At 35.2% G+C, this 23,168-nt stretch overlaps 1 protein-coding gene across 3 annotated transcripts in view; it reads right to left on the bottom strand.

The window, feature by feature from the left end:
- The window catches only part of LOC129002133 (uncharacterized), a 123,682-nt gene that overhangs the window by 33,347 nt on the left and 67,167 nt on the right, over positions 1-23,168 (bottom strand). For all 3 annotated transcript variants that reach the window (XM_054429733.1, XM_054429732.1, XM_054429731.1), the window contains exons 4-7: positions 10,832-11,041; positions 7,887-10,142; positions 7,004-7,223; positions 622-718 (exon numbers count right to left, since the gene is read on the bottom strand). In XM_054429733.1, the coding sequence (XP_054285708.1) occupies positions 622-718; positions 7,004-7,223; positions 7,887-10,142; positions 10,832-10,996 (2,738 nt within the window). In that variant the 5' untranslated portion in view covers positions 10,997-11,041. The remainder of the gene's footprint in view (positions 1-621; positions 719-7,003; positions 7,224-7,886; positions 10,143-10,831; positions 11,042-23,168) is intronic.

A 23,168-nucleotide genomic window follows, 5' to 3' on the forward strand; every position in this document is an offset into this window, starting at 1 on the left:
CAGCTGGTCACATTAAAACAGAATGACGTTGCATATTTGCGTTGGTGTCCCAATGTTATTAAAAACCTTATATCTTCGAAATGGTCTTTATGAAGGCCCTGAATTCTCTACAGTGGTCTACAGAGATGTCTGTCGCATATCCTATATGTGCGTCACTTGGTCTGTGGATATGATGATTATTGATGGCATACGGTAGTTGGCAAAACAGTTTTTTACTTTGCTGCATCACTGGCCCGTGGTCGGGTACTGTAAACCAAGGGACACCCAGACAAAGATGTGTAATATTAAAATGTATACCTCTATCTGCGGCAATGACCATAGCGTCGCATATATGTGACGATCGGTACCGAACTATAGGGTACCGAGGCTATATCAATACAAAGTAAAGTGGCATTTAACTGACACTATTAATTATTGTGTAGTAATTTAAAAAGGCCCTAAAGAAAATGTATAGTTAATAATTATCAATAGTGTCTATTTAAATATTTTGAATTATAATTTATAATTTAAACTCCTTACCTACTTGTTTTTCAATATTTTAAAATATTTGATTTTGTGTATAACTATGTCATTATAGTTTTTAATTGCAACTATGGATAGTTATTTAACATGTTTACTCACATAAAGACAGACTCCTGTTGTTCATCAGAGTTGTCCAGGTCAATCCACTCATCGCTTGTATCACTTCCTCCCGCAACTCCTGCCTGGTATCCTCCTCCTAAACACAAATTACATGTCTTTAAAACATAATTTCTTAATTTCCAATTGAGGCTATCATATCAATCGATCATCTGAAACGACTACCTTAATCTGTAACGGACGGCCGTGTACTTGTCAAGGGGAAGGAGAAGGACCGACCAGTCAGGGTGAGGAGTCTCGCAGCTCTCAAGGGACAGTGGCAGCCGGCGCCTCCGCAGACCGACACCTCCGACTCCGACCAGCAGCAGCAGCAACAACAATCACCACCACCAGAACATCAACGGCAGAAACAACGTGACTCAACATCACCGGTATCTGATATAACTCACACCTAATACCGTAGTAGTATATCATTCCAGATACATTTTTACTGTTAGAGTAGTACACATTATGAATCAAAGTTAACGTCAATTTTATTTTTAGGTTATTTTTTGTTTTTTATTGAGCGAATATTTTAATTTTACACATAGGTTCTATAACGCAGATACGAAGATAAGTTAAGTTATGGCTTCTTAATGGTTTCTCAGCATCATATGTACTAGCTGAACATAATTTTACGCTACTTAACTCACTTATAGCATATTTGTCACAAACGACATGAATTGTGTGATGGTTAGTTATCTATCCACCCATAGCCATTAAAAAGTAATAAAACTGTCACATTACATGATGAAATTTTTGAAATAGGCTTTCAGAAATTGTTTCATTAGGACACATAATTAAAACAATTGTAAGGTTTATCAGTACAGTAGTACTAAGCTTACTCTAGCCGAAAAAATTTAAAATCTTTTGTTTTATGCCTAATGTAAAACAGTTTATTAAGTTATATAAAATATTGTGTAGGGACATATTTGTTGACATATTTGTAGGGAAAAATTTGTTTTCTAGGTTGTCACTCAGACTAACATTTCATTTTCTTATCTTATTAGGCCGAGCACCGTTTCTATGTTAGTATGGATAACGATATTGATAACGATGCCAATGAATTTACTGTTGATTGTAACTTAGTTAACGATTATGATGATATAAAGAACATTTGCAACGTATCAAATAATTATTTAAAATTTAATGTAATGCATCAAAACATCCGAAGTTATTCGAAAAATATTGACCAATTGGTAGTAGTGTTAAATAGTATTCCTGTAAAAGTTCATTGTATAGTATTGAGTGAGGCATGGCTGAATGACGATTCCCAGTTGGTACACATAGATGGTTATAATGTACATAAATCAGAAAATCCCTTGAACAGAAATGATGGGTTAGTGGTGTACATAGACAGTGCGTTCTCGGTGACTTGCCATCAGCTGTGTCTGGGAGGCGTGGCCAGCTGTTTGTCGCTATCGTTTCAGTGGGCCGGTCAACCGTGCGAGCTGCTCTGTGTATACCGCAGCCCAAGTTAAAATCTAATATCTTTTGTAAATGGCCTTCAAAACTACATTAACGGTAATCAAGGCAATCGTATGATAAGAATTTTAGTAGGGGATATAAACATTAATATATTGAATGTAAATCATAACTCAGTAGAAGACCAATATTTAGATGTTCTCTATGACGCAGGATACGTATCCTGCATCGATAAGGTAACTCGACCTGAGAGTCAATCATGTATAGACCACATTTTTGTACGATTGTTAAAGTCATTCAATGTCCATTCAGCTGTTTTAAATTCATCAATTACAGATCACAGACTAATTTTTTTGTTTCTAAATTCAAAATTTAGCTTAACTACTGAACAAACGTCAATTGTTAAGGAAAAAACTGATTGGGTAAAAGTTGAAAATTTATTATCATGTGTCAATTGGCAATCTGTGCAAGATGATTCTATGGACCTAGACACCTGTGCTACAAAAATGGTAGATATTGTCACACGTGCTATGACTAGCTCAACGTCCCCAGCCAAACTAAACTGTAAGACTAAGAAAATTAAGCCATGAATAACAGTAGGTTTAATTAATTCAATTAGGGAACGTGACAAATTATTCAGGAAGATTAAAAAACAACCATTTAATTTACGATTGCGCCATCGTTATATAACTTACAGGAATACCGTTCATTCACTTATAAAGCGCGCCAAGTATGACTATTACAGGGACCAAATTGAACAGGCTAATGGTGACGCAAAGCGTTTTTGGGGAATTGTGAATGAGGTTTCCGGCCGCCCAGTTAGAAAACAACCTTTCCCTGTGCAGGAGTTTGCAGATTCAGACGACGCTGTCACTACCGACCATGTCAAATCTATTTCTAATTCATTCAACAACTATTTTGCATCGGTTGGAGTAGAGCTCGCTACAGCTTTACACCCTGATGGCCCTCCTCCAGTGTTGGTGGAGGCCGATCCCCGCCAGGAGTCTGTCTTCCGATTCCAGCCGGTCACCAGGGAGCAGATTACTGAGATCGTCAGGAGTATTAAAGGAGGTTCTGCACCAGGCCTTGACAATATTTCAGCAAAATTTGTAAAGGAATCTATTACCTGTATTATTGAACCACTTTACTATATTATCAGTCGTAGTTTAAAAACTGGAGAGTTTCCGAATATCTTCAAAATAGCTAAAGTCATTCCCTTATATAAATCTGGACCAAAATCTGATAAATCGAACTATAGGCCTATTTCCCTTCTAACGGTGTTTTCCAAAATACTTGAGAAATGTGTTAAAATCCAATTGTCAAATTACTTAAATCAAGAAAATATAGTTTCTAGTTCACAGTATGGTTTTCGAAACGACAGAAATACTTCAGACGCTCTATTCGATCTTACAAAATTTATCTTTGAATCATTCAGTGAAAACAAAAAAATTCTTATAACTTTTTTGGATCTTACCAAAGCCTTTGATTCAATTGACAGAAACATGCTAATAAGTAAATTAGAATGTATAGGTATCGAAGGACCAACTCTAAGATGGTTTGCGAACTATTTTAAGTCTCGGGAACAAGTAGTTTCCATAAATGGAGTTGTGAGTGATGTAACACCGGTAGAATATGGTGTGGTTCAAGGCAGTACTCTCGGACCTCTTTTATTTTCTATTTACATAAATGACATATCTAAAGCTAAATTAAATAGCAAGGTGATACTGTTCGCTGATGACACGGCGGTTGTGACCACCGGCAGTACGTGGGACGAGGTGTACGGTTCTGCATCGATAGATCTCCACAATTTAAAATCTTGGTTTGATTATAATACACTTACAGTCAATGTTGGAAAAACTAAATGTCTTCCTATTTTTCTTAGAAATAACTTTGGACCTGGTGAGAGATCTTTGAAGCTGCACTGCTGCGGCGATGCACTCGCGATTGGCTGCGCATGTGGAGTGATTGAGCGTGTGGAGCAGTATAAGTATTTAGGGGTTGTGATCGACAGTAAATTGACTTGGGCTCCGCATGTTCAATATGTCAAAAACAAAGTACGTAAGCTCATTTACGCATTCACGCAGCTTCGGGAGGTGCTCTCGAAGCAGCAGTTACGGACCGTGTACTTTGCCTACGTGCAGTCGGTGTTGCAGTATGGTATCCTGGCTTGGGGTGGTGCCCTTCCCACTGTTCTGGAACCACTTTCTGTCGTTCAACGATCTGTTATAAAAACTATCTTAAATAAAAACTCTAGATTTTCTTCCTTGCAACTGTTTTGCGACTTTCCAGTTCTTAACATTCGCCAATTGTTCATAAAAAATCTTCTTATTTTCATAAAAATTAATAAATGTTCTGTTTTTTCTCCTGTTCAACATCGTTATTTGACTAGAAGTAACATTAACTTCGGCTTTTCTTTTCCCAGACTTTCCCATTCTACCCTTAAAACTATACCTTTTTACGTTTGTCATACATTGTATCGAAACTTGCCTTCACATATACGAGAGGCGGAGAGTGACAGCGTCGCTGTGTTTAAGCGTAGAGTCATGAGCTGGCTATTAAATCTCGGCAGGGAGCAATCAGAAGGATTACTCAAATCGTTGTACTCATAATTTTTTGTAGCTTCATTCATCACCATAATCCCTTTTTTCTTCGTTGCTATATACCACTTACAATCACTAAAATTGAATTTTGGATGTTTCGATGCAGTTAGGTTTTTTCTTTTCATCTTGTTATTATATATATATTTTTTATTTACTATCATCATTATTGTCTAAGTACTCCTGAATATTTATGTACCTGTGTATAGCTGCATTAGCAACTCATTCCCAAACACAGACGGATAGTCTACTTGGGAATTATTTTTCCTGTACATACACAATTTTAACAATATGTAACATTATTCAGGAATAAAGAGATTTTGATTTGATTTGATTTGATCTGAGATAAATATTGGCTACCCTCTGTTGCTTCACTGTGGTTGTGCTTATCAAAATCAAACATAAAGTAATAAGTTAAAAAGATTGGTTGTGTGATTCAGAAAAATTTACCACTTGTCAACTTCCATTTGAGGTATCCACTGAAAATGTCTAATATGTATGTATCTTTAGCCTACTTTGCCACACCAGAACTGACAAAGGAAACCAGATCAAACCCTAGGTTTCGGAGGGCTATGCCTTTAGGTGCTTACCGAGACTAGTATTATCAATTCTCCTGCTTTTTGGGAAGATTTATGCAATTTAATACAAAGTAATTGTATAGCAATGGTGTAGTGGTAAAAGATCTCTTTGGAAGAACACCTTTACTCTGCTTATTTTTTTCAAACAGTGTTTTGGGGTTTCCCCAGTTTTATTCCCCAGTTTAAAGTTCAACTCATAAATTGTTCCCACACTGTAAATGATGTGATTGCAATAGACAGGGACAGTAAACAGTAAGTTTTTGGCAGCCAGTACTACTGGTCAGATCGCTCTCTTCTCAGTACCGGATTTAGGGTACTTGCGGCCCCAGGGAAAATTAACTCAAGCGGCCCCTGTCCCTTAGGTGGTACTTCACCACGATTGAGACAAAATTGTGAACATCCATCGCAATCATGGAGGCTATCATGGTTTAATCACCACTCGCGAACGCCGCGAAACAGTAAACATCTGCAACTACAGGAACATAATATTCATCGCCACCCATGATGTGGAATTGTGAACATCTCCAACGATCATGGGACATTGAAATCCTCTCCCCAAACCATGCCATAACGTCCATTAATTTTAGAAAATAAAAATTCAATTTTTGTTCTAAAAATTTTTTTTGTAGAAAACAATGGGGCCCCCTGCTTAAATTCGGAACTGTCTCTTCTACTATACTCGTTGATAAGCAACTTTATACTGCACCGCTTGGCTTCCCATTACACCTGGTGACTTGCACATTTGCTTACACAGATCAAAGAAAGAACTTTGTTAGCAATATCTTCCCTAAATAATTAAATCATCACCACTGATGACCATATTTTTATGGGAGGACTATCTGACTATACAAATACATCTTATCGAGTCAACCAACGCCATAAAAATGTAAAATGATATGTATCCGGTGAAAATGTATTTCTTCTTAAGTTTTTTATAAACTTCACTATACTAACTGGTCTATGGCCCAATCCACACGTGCGTGAAACCCGTGACGGGATTCCCACATCGGGACCACACGCTCGACAGCGACCATGTTTTAAATAGGCGTGTCTACACAAGCGGGATCCACGACGCAGTATCAACGCGCGCGGAAGCTCACATAATATTGTTCAGTTGCGTTTAAGTTTGTCCAACACAGTGCGGTGTAATGTTTGAGCATAAATGTAGCATTAAATAAGTTTTCATATGTTATACATTTTGTATTCCTTTAGTCAAAGGTATTTTTATTTTAACTATAAAAATAATTGGTCACCTTCAGCTAGTAACTTAAGTAATGTGTTTGACATAAAGTACATTTAATTTATTAACATTACTTACAATAGATATTCATTTTTAATGCCAAACTAAATACAACAAAATTACAATATGACAACCAGAAAATGTTCTTTAGAATTAAAATTGCAATTTTCATCGGAGATAAGCGGTTTTGTATATACCGAAGTTAAAGTAATCTATATTTCTAAGCAATGTGAATAAACAAAAGGATAACTTGGTCTAAATTAATAGCTTGAGTCGGACAACTTCAGCTATAAAACACAGAGTTCCACTGCGCCCATCCCACGTCCACGCAACGGGGATCCCAACACGTGTAGTTTGAACAAGATTTTGCGTTCACGCGGGAATCACGTTGTGGGTTTCAGCTCACGTAAAATGGGCCTAAGAGTTACTAATTCATTATAGTTTCTATCGTTATATGGTTGGTATGTGGAGATTTCCACTCAACCCTAGCACAATCTACTTAAATAAAAATACAGTAGGCCTACTTGTCATGTTTCTGTCATTACCTTGGCTGGCTGGTCTGGTGAGCCCGTACAGACTGTTGCTCTGGTCACATGAACTGTCCGAGTCTTGAGCCGCTACGAGAGGACAATTGATAGCCTCGTAATGATCCTCCATCTCTACTTCTCCGACATCATCGTAGATATTACTGGCTGAGTCCACCTCCTCTCTCCTGACCACTAGAGTCTCTGTTTCTTCTATCTCTGCGTAGTTGTTCTCGCCGATCTGGAAGAAGCAAAAGTTAAATTAATAGTGCTGTGGTGTCAGGCAACACGTGAGTTTAGTTTTAAACCGTTACTGCAATTTTACTTCACACTGTTTCAAAATTACAGTTATTTAGGTGAGGATTTCTGCAGTCAAAGACTTATTGGCCTGTGTGGTTTTCTAGAAGAATTGAAGTAATTTTTAAGGTATAAGCCATATAGGCAAGCCAGGATTGATAAGGACTCTTAAGATAATTTTTAATGTTAAGCAAACGGTCCAATCCGGGTATGTAACTATTTATGGACCTATACCCAATGATAAAAGGTATTAATTTTGGTCCAGCATCAATCACGATTGGAGTTGAAACAGCAATCTTGAGCAAGATTTGAAGACCAACTAAGACCAGTTTTAAATTGTTAAAAAGTGATTTTCCTCTTAAAATCAAACAGACATTTGTGTTACGGTGACCAAAATATAGGTAGCAAATAAGTAGATTCTTCATTGTAATTTCAAAACCGTACAGGCAACCAATTAATTCATTGTTTGAAAATACAAATTCACATTGCCTTATAGCAAACTACAATCTGATGAACATCAGATTAGAACAAAATATATAACATGATCTAGATCTTCAAGGATTGATCAACAAATCTTTAAGTTTGTTACTTTAAAACACATACTTACAGATTCATAAGCACCTTGATCCTCCACATCATTCTTCAAGTTTTGTATGGATGAGTAATGATCCTCAGACACAGTGTAACTGGTAGGAATAAACCTACTAGAGGGCAAACTGTTTCTTTTGTTAGATAAGTTCATTTCACTAATTCGTCTCTGCAGTTCAATTTGCGATACAGAAAACCTTTTATCACCGAGACTCCTTTGTTGCTCACTTATTGAGACTGTTAAAGATTGTGAACTTGAAATAAGTTCTTCACGAGAACCTTCTCGGCTTCGTAAGGGCGGAGGTATTTCTAAAATCTGCTTACATTTACTCAGCCAAGCTTCCTGTGATGGTGTGCGAGTTACTGTTGGTTTTGTATGCGGTGGTGGAATCGCAGGGGCATTTGAATCAATTCCATCTATTGAAGTTTTGGGTTTCTTTTCTGGTAATTGGGGTGGAGAATCAATAGATAGATTCTTTGGAGGAAGTGGTAGAGTGTTTGAGGTTCTTGATGAAAATTGATTGTGATTCACGTAAGGTATTAGTGGTAAAGGTTTTTGTTTAGGCTTATTGGATGTAATATATTCCCTGTTGTTGGAACTTCCATGCAAGAAAGAAGTGTTTTTCATTAAATTTGTGTTTACTTCATTTATTGATTGTTGATTGTCTGTTTCGTGTAACTCATTTTCCTGGGTTGATCCACTACTAAAGCGCCTGTCAATTTGCTCTGTCATTTCTAGAATAAAACTGCTTGCTATGTCCAGTTCCAAAGAGTTTGTATTTTTCCCTTCATTTTCTGATACTGATTTTTCCTCATTATTTGTATTATATTTTGAGCAGTCGTCATCAAAGACATTGTCATCATAGTTCATCTCTGGTCTATCGTCATAGATGGGCACCTCAGTTATAACACTTATTTTGGTTGATGGCTTCCACAAAAAAGAACTGTTAGGTTTGATTTTATCAAGTTGAATGGATTCAACAGGGTCTGTTGCAACGCATAGAGACTTCTTTTCAAGTTTAGGACTTTCAGATGTAATTGGTATCATGGATGCTTTTAAATTTTTGGACGGCGAAGATTGAATTGTTTCAGAATCAGTTGTGTCTTTGCCAGTTTGTATAATAGTTAAACAATCAGAGTGGTCTGGGCTTAAAGTTACGTTGGCTTTGGCTGAAAACTCACAGATATTATCACTACAATCCCTTACACTATTTACATTAATATTATTATTTACAAAAACATTCTCCAAGATTGTAGCATCTTTAGGAAATGAGAGTTTTTTGTTGTTCCCTTCGTCTTTACCTTCAACAGATCTCACAATATCAGGCATGCTCTGAAAAACTTGTTGGTCTTTATTTTCCTCTAAGATTGATTTGTACTTGTTGATGACTTCTTTATTTACACATCTTATTATAGATTTAGGCCTGGTCTGTTGATTGGTGTCATTATTTTGTTGAATTATAGATGCCAGCCTATTTTTAGTTTGCTCGACTAAACTCGCTTGCTTATTTAAACTGTTTCTTAATAATGATTTAGTTACTTCTTGTTTGTTTTCTTTTTCATCAACTTCAAAAGTCACCGATTTCCTGGTGTCTTCATTACTCTCTTTGCGTTTCAGTATACTTTTATCACCAGTTGTTATTGATTTACTACTTTCAGTTCTGCTGAATTGAGCGATTCTCTCATTCATGTCAAATTTAGGTTTCCTTGCCTCTTTGTTTTGTACTGTTTCATTAGGATTATTTGCAACATCTTCCGTACTATTAAACCTTGCTATTCTTTGATTTAGAGATTTGGAAGGTCGTCTATTAGTCACACTATCTCTCAACACAGGCTTTGCTTTCAAGCTTGGTTTTCTTCTAACCTCCTTCCTCTCTGTTGTGTTAGCGACAGCCTCAATTTTGAGATCCTTTCTTTCTTTGGCTTCTTCAACTACAGCTGATTCTCTAAAAACAGTTGGTTTCGGGTGTTCTTCCTGCTTAGTGGAATGTTTGCTTGTTTTTCTCACAACGACAAGCTTAGGTCTTGAGTCGTTTCCCTTCCTAGGCATAGATTTACTTGAAAGTTCTTCTTGGTGCTCGAAGATCTCGATGGCTGCTTTGACCATTCCTTCTGCCTTCACCTTCACAGGTCTCTTCGTTTCCTTGTTGACTGAAGGCTTACGTTGGTTAGTACTCAGTTTCCTTAGCAAAGCTCTTCCTTGAACTCCGTCCTCGATCACGATGGTGTTGAACTTTGAGGCCAACAGTGCAACATTGGTCGAAGACAGGGAAACCTGAAAAATACAAATAGATGTTGAATTCTGATCACCCAAACTCAAAGCAAACATTAAAAAATTGAATTATTTTTTTTATTTAATTGTTGGTAATTTATATACAGAATGTGATTGAATGATGGTATCAAATTGTTTCGTTTGAGAAATGCCAAACTGTATTTGTAGTGAATAAAAAAATTGGTTTATTTTTTCTATCCCTTTATATCTCTTTCTCATCATTAGCCAACACTTATGATTATTTGGAAGTAAAGTAGAAAGGTGGATTATTTAAGTTAGGTGAACAGTTTGCATTATTGATGTTTTCTTTTAAAAACAATTTTCTATGAAGCTGTAACTTAAATGTTTTCTAGAAGAGAGGGAGAAAAACATTAAAGATTAAAAAAAAATATCATTAGAATCCTCAACTCCTAGCCAACTATCCAATCTTAAGAAATTGTGTAATTAATACTGAGTGATTTTCTTCATTTTATGACCTTTTGGAGGCAAAGTGATGTGCAGATACTTTGCAAATTGAAACACAACTGGCCGACCATTTACAAAACATATTGCATTATATTTTTCATTTACTTTTCATAAAACTTATTTAGGTTAGTACAATGGTTCAAGGTACAAGTTTACAAATCCAAGTTGGCATTGAATTAGGAAACAAAATTAATTGCCTTATTTAACTTTTTTGCTTTGTTTTTCACCTTAGCGGTCCTGTAGTTGCTGCGAGCAGCTGCCTGGCGTGTTTTGAAGCTGAGTTTACGAGCAGGTTGTTTACACTCTACAGCCCCCGCGTCCCCGTCTACTGCGGTGGGGACTGAGTTGCCTCCACTGACGGGGGCAACATCGTCCAGCAGACGAGCCATCATGTCTGCTCAGCAACGTCCATGTCATCAGCACGGCTGCCTCAGCATCTGCAATAATGAAATTCATCCATTTTAACTGTGCAAAATATATATAACTTTGTTCATTTAAACTTATTGTAAAATTTGTTTTTTATTTTCACAAGAATAAAAGCTTTACAATTTGCTAATATGTTCTACATGTATTTCTTTGTTTGGGTATCATCGCTGAGATTTTTTTTTTTTTTAAGACACTCACAGATTGTTATACAGTATAAAATATTATATTCTGCCTTAATTAGCTACTGCACTTTGAAAGTTATTTATGTAGTTAATCCATAACTAGTTAGTTTATTCATAAGAATCGTTTATTGCAGAAACCCCATAACCAACATTCTTTTTATTGTTGACTTTTTAGTATATTAATGATGAACAAATTGAAATACATCGTTTAGTGTAGAAATCCCACAACTGCGAAAAATGTTGGTTATGGTGTTCCTACAATAAACTATTTATTGATAATTAATAATTTAGTGGTTTTTTACAGCTTGACTTTATTAATACGTTGGCGAATTCAATGGAAATCAGTAATGGACATCACCTGTTTGTGACTCAGTTCAACAACATACATGATTGTTATGAAATTGGCTTTATAGCTCTAATATGGGAATAGAATGTCAAGTTTTGTTAGGATAAAACTAAGGTTTTATACTAGGTGGTTAGTAGGATTTTTAACCCTTCCAGCAGACTGATGATGTGAAAGGTTTTCCAAAATACAGTATCATTATTTTTTTCTGTTAACTGTGCTAGATTTTTAGACCCAGAGGAAAACAAAACCCGATGAATATGAATCAAACTCTGAGAGATCGAATACATCATTAGTGATATCTGGAATTCTTGGTGGTAAAGGGGGCAGAAAATGTTATCTCGGAAATTCCTGATTTTTTTAAATGAGTTTAATCGGTTTTCAGAACAATTATATTTGTAAAGCCTTGTATGTAATTTTGCTATATCCAGCATACAGGTATAACGATATAGCTGATAAAAAATTATGTATTCAATAGACTTATAAAATTGTTAAGTGTGTGAAAAAAGTACTATAAATTATGTAACTTTTACTATATCAACAAATTGTCATCTTACTTTAGAGAAATATGTAAAAAGAGAAGAAGTTTCCTAAAGTACCTTGCAAAAGTGAAAACACACAAAAGAAACATTATTGCGATTTCACTTTTCAAAACACACGGTTGTTCAATAAAGTCATAACTGTGAGAACCAAGCGGAGTTGGAATTAGAGGTCAGTCAAGTCAACGACCTTGAAAGGTCGCAATCACAACACTTGCATAAGACGTGACAAGCGGATACAGGACTCGTGTAGGTGTACCAACCACACAAATACTAACATCAAATTTCCCTAAGTTCCCATCCATACTATATGAAAGAGGAAATATAGATTTTAATCTAAAGCACTGATTGAAATCGTCTTGACATGCATTGGTATTTCATGATGTCAACTTGGGTTTGTTATAAGAAACTGTCGTGAATGCGGTAACAATGTTGTTTTCAATGTGTCTAACCTATTTTAAAACTTGACCTTTAATATTTCTTAAATCATAGAGTACAGTAGCCTAATGATATTTTAAACTTACAATTATTTCCCATGGGTAAACATTTTAATTTGGTATTTATTTGTAGAAAAAGATTGTAGTGCTTTTTGTTTGTAGAAAACAGTAATTTTTCGATGAGACATCAGACATCTTAATTATTTGATTATTTCTTTATTATTCATCTTGATTATTATTATTGATTTTAAAACCATTTACTTTTTAACAATAGATAACTAAAAAATATTTCCAAGTGTTGACATGTATACAAACATGATGACGACTGCAAAAAATGACAATGAAGATATAACACTTAGTTGATCGATTCCATCGCGCCTCAATGTCAAACACTTGTGTATCTGTAAACATTGCGATCGCAAGTCTGCAGTTTAGGTTATCCCGTCGACCCTGCAAGGTTATCAGTCGACCTTGGAACCACCTGATCACTCCAAACAGCTGACTGCCTCCACATGATCATATGATGCGTCGTGTCAATGTTACAATGTGGGAAATAGGAAATTCTCACGAGAGCAATTAATCAACTATTGTAACTTTCTCACATGTTTAACAAGGCTGTCGATATAAACAAGGGCCAGACTCTCAGAACAATTAATTGTGAATTTACTTATTTAGAGGTGAAAAGGTAATTTAATTTCCTCGAGCACATAAAAGTGTTTGATATATTTTACACTTATACCAAATATTTTTTCGCAATATTTAACTAATTTATTCGCTGTGCCTTCTTATGTTTATCGTACTCAATTGTTTAAACCAAACTAACAAATGCAGTAGGCCTACAAATAAACATTCGATATGTCACAATTCCTTAATAGTTAACAAAATTACAAAACAAACCGTACAGTTATTTCTCAAAATCAAATCATGTTTCATTTATAAAGAATTAAATTTGTTTATGCCAATTTGTACTATCAGTTACCAATAAAATTGAAGTGTTAAATATAGTTATCACCCTAAGATCTCAAACCCCTAGCAATTTTATTGAAACAGAAATGGAAAACCATCAAATTTTGAGGAAAACAAACTATACAGACAATTAATTGATTGTATAGGACTACGAAACAAATTATGATTCGGTGCCTATTGTATTAGCGAATTTCCCATATAGGGAATAAGCTATTACCGTAGGTCTCATGGTAAGACCTAGACCCGGGACCGATTTACTTTTTCGTTTTGAGGTCCCCAGAGGCCAAAAACACCATCCGTTCAAATTCATATATATATATATATTTATATATGTGTCCGTTAGCGCGATAACTCGAGCAAAATTGATCCGATTTTGATGAAATTTGGTACAAACGTGTAAATCTACATTTATTCGAACGAGTTCGCGAACCAGCATAATCGGACCATGGGATCAGGGGTTTATGGGGGGTTTTATGGGGTAAAAATGGGTTTTTCTCATTTTTGACCCTAAAAACTTCAAATTTCTAAATTTCTCTCTAGACCATTTTGAAGAGCTTAAAAAAACAAATAATTTAGTATATTGAAGTGTTTTTGAATGTTCATTGACTACGGAGAAAATTAAAAAAATTGTAAATTTAAAATTCCCATGTTATTCTTATGGAGAATAAATAAACTGTTGTAGTTTGCTTGTTTATGGATATATTTTAATCAAATTTGGCAATTTGGTTTATTTCATACTAAGCTATCAATATTTCAATTGAAAAAACACACCTCAACATCTTCCCCGTAGCAGCAAACCTAACTACTCACTAAAATTAATGTTATTTAAATAGGAAATAAATCTGAAAATTTATAGGGAATATTTTAAAAGAAATCAAGCCGGGTAAATGGAAATTCGCTTAGTATGCAGGTTTGCTGCGACGGGGGTATTTTTATTTTATACATTAAATATCTGCCATGCTTCAGCCAGAGTGCATTAGAATGTGCATTTAATTTTCATCATCAGCGTTCTCACGGTGAATTAAATACCTACTACACCACTATAATAAAAATGTGTCTTCTCTTACAAATCTTGTGTGTAATCACTTACTTTGTAATAGTGTATGAGTAGCAGCCTATAAACACTCAGATTTTCACGAATTTCTTAACTTAAACCCCGAAATTATGGTCTTTCCTTGACATTTGGAATTGCCTTGTGGCAAGCCCAATTTGGAATAATTTACTCACAAAGAAATGTTGTGGAATACTGCTATAAAACGGTGGTGTATGAAATAGACCGACAGTGCTGTTGCACACCTGACTAAACAATGCTTTCGTGGAATTTATGAAATTGCATGATACATTTTTCCGTTACGTAATTTTACCATTTGATCATGAATTAAAATTTAACTAGAACAAAGTTTTTTAGTTCTTTATTGTGAAACTAATTGTTTTCGCTGAATTTGAATCGTCGATGAATATGAAATTTAATGAGTACAATATTAAATCCTCAGGATGTAAAGCTTGCAGTAAAAATCCTGTTAGAATAAACATTTGTGTTATATATAATTATATTATATAGCAGTGTCTTAGATTGTCATAAAAGTTGTTTTATTAAAATATATGATTTTTTGGAAACGTTTTGAAATGAAAAAAATATGTTGAAAAAATAGAAAGGAAATTGTTTGATGGAATCTTAGGTTTTAGTCAGTTTATACTCATTTGCAAATCAGTAAAAGTAGTAAATTTCATATAATTACTATGGTACAATTTAACTGCACTTGTAAGCACAGAATAAAGAGTCATGTGGATTACATTGCAAGTGATTTGAAACCGGAAAGTACTTACAACGGTTTTATAGCGGTTTGGTTTGAAATCTAAGGATATTTTCTTTAAGTTTTCAATGAATATATCGAACGCAATCTAAACTACACAGTAAACCAAGAGACAGGGTCACCCATAAAATTAATATAATCATCGGAAGGGGCAGGGGTCGTGGCGGCATGGATGACTCACAAAGAATCAGCTGATCAAATCCAACAGATGCTAACACAACAGCTGATAACTTGTCAAATCCACTTATTCGACACGATCCGTTGCATTGAGAATTAATTTTGTATGTCTGCGGCGTGGTTAACTTGTGAACCAAAGCTTTCATTAGGAAAACCTATAAATTTGCGATTTTTGTATATTTTGTAGAATGCTAACAAAATTTAGAGGTCTTAATTTAGTCTTTAAAGCCATTAGCATGTTGTTATTCTTCATTCTAGATAGAGTAGGCCGCACAAATAGTTTTGGCATAGAATAAATATTACTTCATCTATGGGTTTACATCGAATTTGAATTTTGAACGATAGGCCTACCAAATTTTTAAATTAACAACAGTCTAAAACGTCAAAAGGAGTGATTACGATTACGAACTGGACAATTAATTTTCCCATACCTTTCAAAGCATAATTATTACCATTAGAATACCCGAATAACCGCTTGAGTTTCAACTCTTTTCTGTTTTCTACCATCTCTTACCGGGTGTAAAAAGGTCCAATGCGTGTTAGGTATACAGTTATACTGTATTCCTTAATAGTTTGAATGTTGTGTAGTTCATACCTGCCCATTTGGCTTCTGAGTCCTATTGCATCGCCAAAACACATTCCTGTGTGGATGAAAGCTGAGCACATGTCATAAATTCGTTGGATCACTTTAAGGCCCTGTTTGGTATGGTATACCAAGAGAGACCAACAGAATTTGCGAGTGAGAGAAAGTATTTGGATGTAGTCCAAGATTTTAAGGACATAAATCGAATATTGTAATAGTGTAACGTGCGTGTTATACTCAATTGAGTTTCGTTAAAGAAATCTCTAAAAGAAAAATCTATTTGCTTTGCTAAACGTTATAAAGTTAAGTTATGGGTAATCCGAGATGTATGGATCATACTAACATACAACTATATTCTGCTATCGTGTTTTAAATTCATCGATGTTTTTAAGATTGTACATATAAGTGCTAAATAAGTGTAAAACTGTCTGTCAAAACATAGGGTACATGTATGGTGTTAAATTTTCATGAGTTGAAAAAATTTCAGAATAAAATTTCAGAAATATTTCTAAAACTTCTATCTTTACAAAATGATTGTAATTACGATTTAATATCTGATACATTCATCTGCTGAAGTTCCTATTTAAAAACGCTAATAATTTTGTTTCCCCTATGGCTATAGTTTTGACTAGTATAAGCACTGACAAGGGAAACAAAAGGCTTTTATTTCCTTAGTCAATGGTATAAGGCATTGCCAACGGATCATAGCTATTAATATACTTTACGTATAGTTTAATCTTTACAGTAAGTTAATTGACTGTTAGATACGATTATCTTTTATCAGTAGCACCTAGTGACATAATAAGACTTCACTTGGATATTACACTTCAGAGGCTAATATTCGTCACTTGTAATCTAGGAATTTGTGCGCCTTACGTCAAGTATAGGGATATGAAGAAGGTACATAATCTAACTATTCAATCTCTGACGTGGACTTTTTACGTGGGATTGAATTCATAACAGGTCTACTACACATACTAACAATGAATATATTATATCTGCATATAGTAGATTTATCATTTCTCGTCATTATTTTGGGAAATAGTAAGCTGCATTATAAGGTGCCTGAGTACCACAGTGTTTTGATAGAACCAAACACACTCTTTCCTCAGATAAACGTATGTATTTGTGAGTGGGGATAGTAGAAGCCAGCACACTTTTGTTTGGTAAATTGTTCAACAATTTAGCTTAATTACTTTAGACTATTAAAACACAGAATATCCTCATTGAAGTACCGGAAAGTTGAGGTCTACAGTACTGAATGAATTGTCTAAAAAGGTCTTTATTTGGAGCAGTTTTAACAAAAAAGTTAAATTACACAACGACTCATGCCAACAGAGTATCCAAAACAAAACTGTAAAACAATAAATAAGATAAGAATAAATAAACATTAGAATTATTAAACTAAAATGTATTAATATAATTAAAATAGTTTAAATGCAATCTACAATGGTTAAATAATCCCTGCACGTATTTATTAATCCACACATTAAATATTAGGATAATTGGAATTGTAATCAAAACATCACTCATTCCCAATTTAATATCAGTATATTGTCTATGGTAATAGTAGTGTAATGTATCTCTATAATACCGACAAATTAGTGGTGTGAATTTACAAATTAAGAGGTAGGTTTCGGTGTTATTTTCTAACATGTGGTAGACAGGAAGCCGGAAGAAGACTTAGAACTTCGAGTCATGTGTCCGAAGACCGACGTCATGGTCAATTTAATAGGTGTCTATCTTCTAAACATGATACGAGCACTTATATTTGTTCATCAAACTATACTTACTATTTGTCATTTCAGTACCCTTAACTTAAAAATACTACATCAATGGTCACAATATATGATAAATTAAACTTTGAAAATCCCATATTTAAGTCAAGAAAGTTTAAATACCCCTTTATACTTTCTACATTATAAAGATCCTATTGTCCGACAAGATAAGCTTTAAACCCAGCCTTCCCGAGGCTTTCATTCTTTTGTCAGGACGGTGTCAAAATCTCTATGCAAGCCCATAATAGAGTAATAACCATACCCAGACACGACGGATAGTGAAAGTAAAACTGTACCAGTAGAGCAGCGGTGATCTCTGTAATCAAGCCGGTGTCATTAAAATGCTTTCTAACCCATAACATTCTCCACAACAGCCTATTGTAATTGCTTTTATTGCTTTGAAATCGCAACCGTTCACTGTAATGAACGGTATTTTGTATCGCATTGAGATGTTGAGTTAAAAATGATATTACAAATGTGTGCAAGGGTGTTAAATAGGAGTATATCGATAAGGAAGACATCATTGAAACGTACATCGTTTTTACTATAATTTTACTATAATTGAAACGTACCCGATTCTAAATTCTCAATTTGAGCCATTTGGAATTTTCAGGTTAAAAGAATGAAGGCTGGTTGAAATGAGTAAAGTAAGATAAAAACATACACAAAATATAATTTTCTCACTTTATCCATATCGGCTGGAAACAAAGTGGAAACATGAAAAAATTTCTGAAGAATATGAAAATGGTACTCGAGCAGTGATAGACCACTATTTCAGAACTGCAGTTTGTTCAAATAATATCGAAAACAAATACCATACCTTCTGCGTCCGTGCCTTTATTGATGAAAGTTTTACCATCAGAGCGGTATATTCACGACTTCTCCTCCTGACGATAAACGTTTGAGAACTCCATCCAGTAAGTTATAATCATATCTCCAACCCAATACAATCTGCAGACAACGTCGATCTGTTGTTTTATATCCCCTGTTACATTTAACTATGCCCGGGAGCGATTCCAAATTTCAAATTTCTCTTTGTTTTCACTCTCGATGCTCACGCGTGCGGCCTGTGAAAGTGATTGGTCTAAGGCCAGCCGGTGTTGAACCTTTCACTATGGACGATATTCCAACATACTGCCCAGTTTCCGCCCCGGGCTACCAGTGGGCTCTCACTAGCTTGGGCCGGGGGTGAGCGGGGGAAGAAAGGACAGAGTTAAGTGTAACCAGAATTATTGACTATACCTTCTCTATAAACAATCTTCTGCTACATATCCACTACCCGGGGCAGCGAGCTGATCTGAGGTAGAGCACAGAGCCTCTATACCCAAGGTCCCGGGTTCAAATCCCGTCAATAACCAGTGGATTTTAGCTATTTGATCATAGTGTGATGTCTATTTGTTAGGAACTGTGAGCAGTCACTACCCGATGAGGAAAAAAACGGTTTATTTAACGAATAGTTAAAGTTACACTTGAAAAACCCATTTAACACAAATTGGGTAAAACTACATCTTTGATATTTTTAAAGTTGAAAAGAGGATCAAGACAACGCTAGAGTTTGATTATTACAACATTACTTACCTATTACAGAAACACCTGACAATTCCACAAAATAGCTTCAAAATACACTTGATTGGATAATATAATTTATTCTAGATAGAAATAGAGTAAAAGATAATAAGATCTTTGCCTGCAATCATAGGCAAACCGGATATATTGAACTCCTAAATCTATAAACACGGTTTTGTACATACACAAACGACAAATAAAATGTATAGGATACTAAAAAAATTGAAATGAATACCACGACACCACAATCTACAGCACAATAGGTGTCAGTGAGAATCAATTTCCTTTATTCCTGATTGGAGTGAGTCACGAAGAATGTGAACCCGTTTGAAGTGAGAGGTGACTCACCGGGGCAAACTTGACTTTGGTACAAGCACACATGTGATTAGTCATGAAATACTGTTACTAATTGTCATACATCAACTTTAAATAGTCGAAAGACAACATGAGTTTTCATTTCCGAGATTGTTCTGATAAGTTGTGCTGGTCATGGGGATGTTTGATTTTCTATATAAATGACGTTATTCTTATGGCATCATGGGTAATTTTGAATTTTATTACATTCTACAATCATTGGCACATTGCTTAAAAAATGACGTCACAGATGTTTCGACACAGGGACGTTCAGTAAAACGAATAAACCTTATCCGCGGTAAATATTAATCAATCAATCGTACTTAAAAGCTTCGTTTAAAAAAAATTTAAATAATCTTATTTTTTCTAACATAGCAATAGTAAAGGCCCAGGGACAATATATTAGATTTTATGATATATCTAAATTACTCTTATTGCATCAAAATAAACTGTTTTTACAAACAGTATTTGCAAATAAATTATAGAGCATTAAGGAAATTGAAAATAATATATGCTATCAATATGTAAATTCAATGAAATGAGGGGAAAAAAGCCTACTTGCTTAGGTTATAATATTTTTTATAGATTCGACATTATACAGTGTTGTGTCACATACAATATTATTATCTAGTGTAACTGAATCTACTTTTTCATCAGCATGGTAGTGCAATCCGCATAATCAAATGTAATCGGATATCTCTCCACTAAAATCTCACCACTTCGATCACAATCAGAACGACGCCAGATTTTAAACAGTTTCCATACATTAAAGACGCAAAGTTGAACAAAAGTGGGCATGCATCCTGCCCATTAGTTCTGTTCTAATTGTTGCTCCGAATCTCTCCAGTGGTCACGTGATTGCCGAGATTGAGGTTGACCAATGACAACGTTGATCGAGATTGGTCCTTCGAGCCGGATAAAATTGTTCAATGTCACGGTCGACTGGGAGCTGCAGCTGCTGCGGTTAAGATGGGTAAAACGGGATCGAAACAGTTTCAAAATTGCAGCTAATCCGGCAAGCTTCTTGATCTTATCGAGTTTCATTGACAAAGCTGTATCGACTTGTTCAGATCACCTAGCTATAAATTAAGCTTGTATCTTGAAGTAATTGAGGATTTTTGGGAGTTAAAAATACTTTAAAGTACAGTAGTAAGATAAATATAAATGTTTTATTTTGTAGGTATGACATCTGCAGTTTAGAGATTAAAAAGCAGACACCAGTCACCATGACCTGATGAGAAAATCTTCTATTAGATCGGTAATAATTACTATTGATAACCTAACCTTTAGATATTGTTATTATAAACTTAGAATAGCGTACTTAAAAAATCAACGAATTTTGGGCGATGCATAAATATAAGCAGGCCTACATTATAAACTTTAACCAGGGCCGGTTCTAGGAATTTTTCAGAGTTAAGCGAACACCCGAATCAGCGCCACTTAGGATTCCCCCACCACCCCCCCCCCCCCAAACCAATATCATAACATAACCGTATTTGTGAATTTTTTCCCAATAATTTTGGGAAGAACTTTTTTAAAAGTTTAGGTTAGAAGAATACTTGCAATAAAAGACTGTTTATTATTCGCATAAATTTAACATTTTTACACTTTTACTCATCATATAAACTTTAGCAAAACCAAGACCACACTAAAAAAAAACAGGCCGTAATCAAGGCCACACTAATGCTCGTCAAGCATGACGTCACGATAGAAGACGGCAATGACGTAATGTTTACCGTTTGTGATCAGCAGCTTGTTTTAATCTTTCCTTGGAAAATAAATAAATAAATACCTACGTCATTGCAGTCTTCTATCGTGACTTCTTTGGGCTGACTGGACTCGCCACCAGATGATTTAAACAAAAATCTACTCATTGATTTGGCTTGATTTTTATCTTCCTCTTCCAAATTCGCCTTACCCTTTTTAAGTGCCAGACTTTTTTTTCTACCATTGTTTTCTTAGTATCGACTCGCTAGATGTTGTACTCATTTATTCAGTTTATACTTTATTCTTATTTAATGCGCTAATTATAAATTAAACTTAAAACACTCGTAATCATTCACTTATCAACAATCATGAATCATCAAAACAACGCCATTACGATACCGATACACGCTAATACGCTAACATAAAAGAGTGCAATACAACGTAGTGCTATGCTCTAGGATAAGAGTCAGAAGGGAGGGAAGGGAGGGGGAAGTTTCTTGTTGTGACAATTGGCGCTGCGCGCTTGCTTTCTTGCTTATCTCATCTCGAGCATGAGTGAGTAGAGATGGGCTAAATGAGTACATCGAAATACTGATTACTACCGGTACTGGTACTCTCGAGTATCAGTTACTTTTGATGATTACTTTGTACTCATGAGTACTCATCACGGTCGACGGGATTTTGTACCCGTAGAGTGTTCCTGTATCAGTATAATACCAAATACCATTAGTGGATACCACTGGTAGTACTCAGTTCCTTTACAAAATGATTACTATGTGTTCTTAAGCAGATTATTCATTTATAGTGATCAGTGAAAGCAGTTTTCATATATGTGGAATTTGCTATTACTAACAAATGATTATGGTATTTTCAGCTATAATACTCAGTTAAGTTTAAACGAGTAGGCTACTACTAAACTGATACCCGAGACGAGTCCTGGTGCTGGTACTGGATTGAAGGCTTAGCAGTACCAGTACTCAATAGTAGAAACGAGTACTCCAGTATCAGATACTTTTGGTTTTGAGTAACAGTTACACACGGGACTGGCGAGTATCCGATACAAAGTATCAGATACTGCAGTCCCGACTCACCTCTATGAGTGAGTCGTGAAATGAAACCCACAGGCGCCGCGCCGTACGTTGCCGAGCGTCAGCTCACTACAAAATCGAAACTGCAAATGGAGTCCTTGAGTTGTAGTGCTGTACAAATATACACATTTTGCAAGTGCTGTTGGTACAAACAGAATAAATGCCTTTATTGTGGTATACTTGAACTCTGAGCAAAAATAAACAAAATTACGTTGTTCACGTAAAAAAAATTGTTCCGTTGGCGCCACGGCGCCACTTTTTCGTGGCGCCATATGCGGCAGCGTATTTCGCGTATGGGTTAAACCGGCCCTGACTTTAACAAGTGTTTAGACTATTATCCCCTTTAAAATATTTGCTTTCAAACCACGTGTAGTTTCAACGACAAAGTTTAAATAGTCTGTAATTGCGATTCCTGGTATATCAAAGAAAATAATGTTGACAATAAATGATGGCATCTATAATTGGGTTATAATTGCAAAAACTTCCGTATTATTCTATAGGTAAACACTAAACTTAATCTGAACCAACTTCTTGTAAATCACTAAAGTCAAATACACACATATGACTATTACAGTTTTATCTTCAAATAGGTAAGACAATCCAA

This window comes from Macrosteles quadrilineatus, unplaced genomic scaffold (assembly GCF_028750875.1).
Source record: "Macrosteles quadrilineatus isolate MER2022 unplaced genomic scaffold, UCM_ALF_1.0 Scaffold_9__3_contigs__length_116548681, whole genome shotgun sequence".
Taxonomy (NCBI): Eukaryota; Metazoa; Arthropoda; class Insecta; order Hemiptera; family Cicadellidae; genus Macrosteles; species Macrosteles quadrilineatus.